Source organism: Nannospalax galili, unplaced genomic scaffold (assembly GCF_000622305.1).
Source record: "Nannospalax galili isolate Female #2095 unplaced genomic scaffold, S.galili_v1.0 scaffold827, whole genome shotgun sequence".
NCBI lineage: Eukaryota > Metazoa > Chordata > Mammalia > Rodentia > Spalacidae > Nannospalax > Nannospalax galili.
The window spans coordinates 6,790-8,104 of record NW_008356684.1 but is presented as its reverse complement, the minus strand read 5'-3'; the positions used below and the strand labels follow the sequence as shown (position 1 = coordinate 8,104).

At 41.2% G+C, this 1,315-nt stretch overlaps 1 protein-coding gene across 1 annotated transcript in view; it reads left to right on the top strand.

Moving 5' to 3' along the window:
* The first annotated feature begins 979 nt into the window (after nt 1–979).
* LOC103751323 (40S ribosomal protein S30-like) overlaps nt 980–1,315 on the top strand; it is a 7,123-nt gene continuing 6,787 nt past the window's right edge. Inside the window, 1 exon segment of the mRNA XM_008854711.1 lies at nt 980–991. Coding sequence (XP_008852933.1) covers nt 980–991 — 12 coding nt within the window.

Below are 1,315 nucleotides of genomic sequence, written 5' to 3'. Positions count from 1 at the left end.
TACAAAATTCACTTCCTTTGAGTATCTATTCAATATTTGGTGGTAGGAGCCAAAATTGGGAGAACACCTGAACCTCACTTAGTATAGCCATGTCTACTTCCATCCATTGACCTACAAATTACTTGATTTCCTTTTCCTTTACCACAAAGTAGAACTCCAGTGTAAACGTAACAAATGTACAGGATCCACTAATAGATGGAGGGACATTTAGATTGTGCAAATGAATTTCAAAAAAATACAATAGTAACTTTTTTCTTGAATTCTAGTTTATTATACACTTACCTGAGATGTTAAATGTGTCTCTTCTGATGACTTGGGAGGACTTTGATTGAAACGAAAGCTCGAAAATTCTTGAAATTTCACTGCCAATATTGAAAGAGGAGTCACTTTATAAAAGTTGCATTTATAAGCCAGTTTTCAGTCTCAAAAATACATTGTGACATTATTTTGAGTACATATATTTTAATAGGAAAATTCATGAAGTGGTAATTATGTTAATTTAGTAGCCAATTTCAAAAATGTATGTAAAGAACAAAATATCACACTGTACCTCCTAAATACATATAGTTCTTCCTTGTCAAAAATTAATGGTGGAAAGGGTGGGTTTGGACCTCAATTGGGGTAGCAGCCTAGAGCTCAGCAGACTACCAGAGGGTGCTGGGTTATGGCCTCCCTCTGGCCTCCAACTATCAGAGGGCCTGAGAACCCAGGGGACTGCCTCACAGCCACCAGATCCTGCCTCCACCTGGCGGTGAGCTTCCCCTAATTGCGCCTTACCATCCCCTTACCTGGGATTTTGTGAGGCCCCTCTGAAGGCTCCAGGCAGGTCTGGCTTTGGTAGGATAAGGCTGAGATCCTAGCAGACAGCTTGAGAGGGTGGCTTTGAACCACCATTGGTGTAGTGACTGGGATTTCAGCAGACCGCCTTAGTGCTAATTTTGGCCCCCCTCTGACCTCACTCTAGCATAGGGTTGACAACATGCGGGACTCCGTGAGAGAGCCTGGATCCTGTCTTCATGTGGTGAAGGAATCCTGAGTCTACCTGACTGGAACCTGAATTGGGCTTCTGTGGGTACCCCTGAATAGCTGATCTGAAGTCATCAGTTCCCTCCAAAATAAATCTGAGAGAACCTGAACCCTGTACCAACTAGCTGCTTTACATAGCCAATAAAGAAAGGCACTTGGATAATACAAAGAGAAGCATACTTCAACTTAAGTCTTATATCAGAATCATAAACAACAAAGGAAATTCACATGACAAAATCATAATGAAAGAATAATAAAATGGAAAGCCAAAGCGCTTGGCTTTCACAAA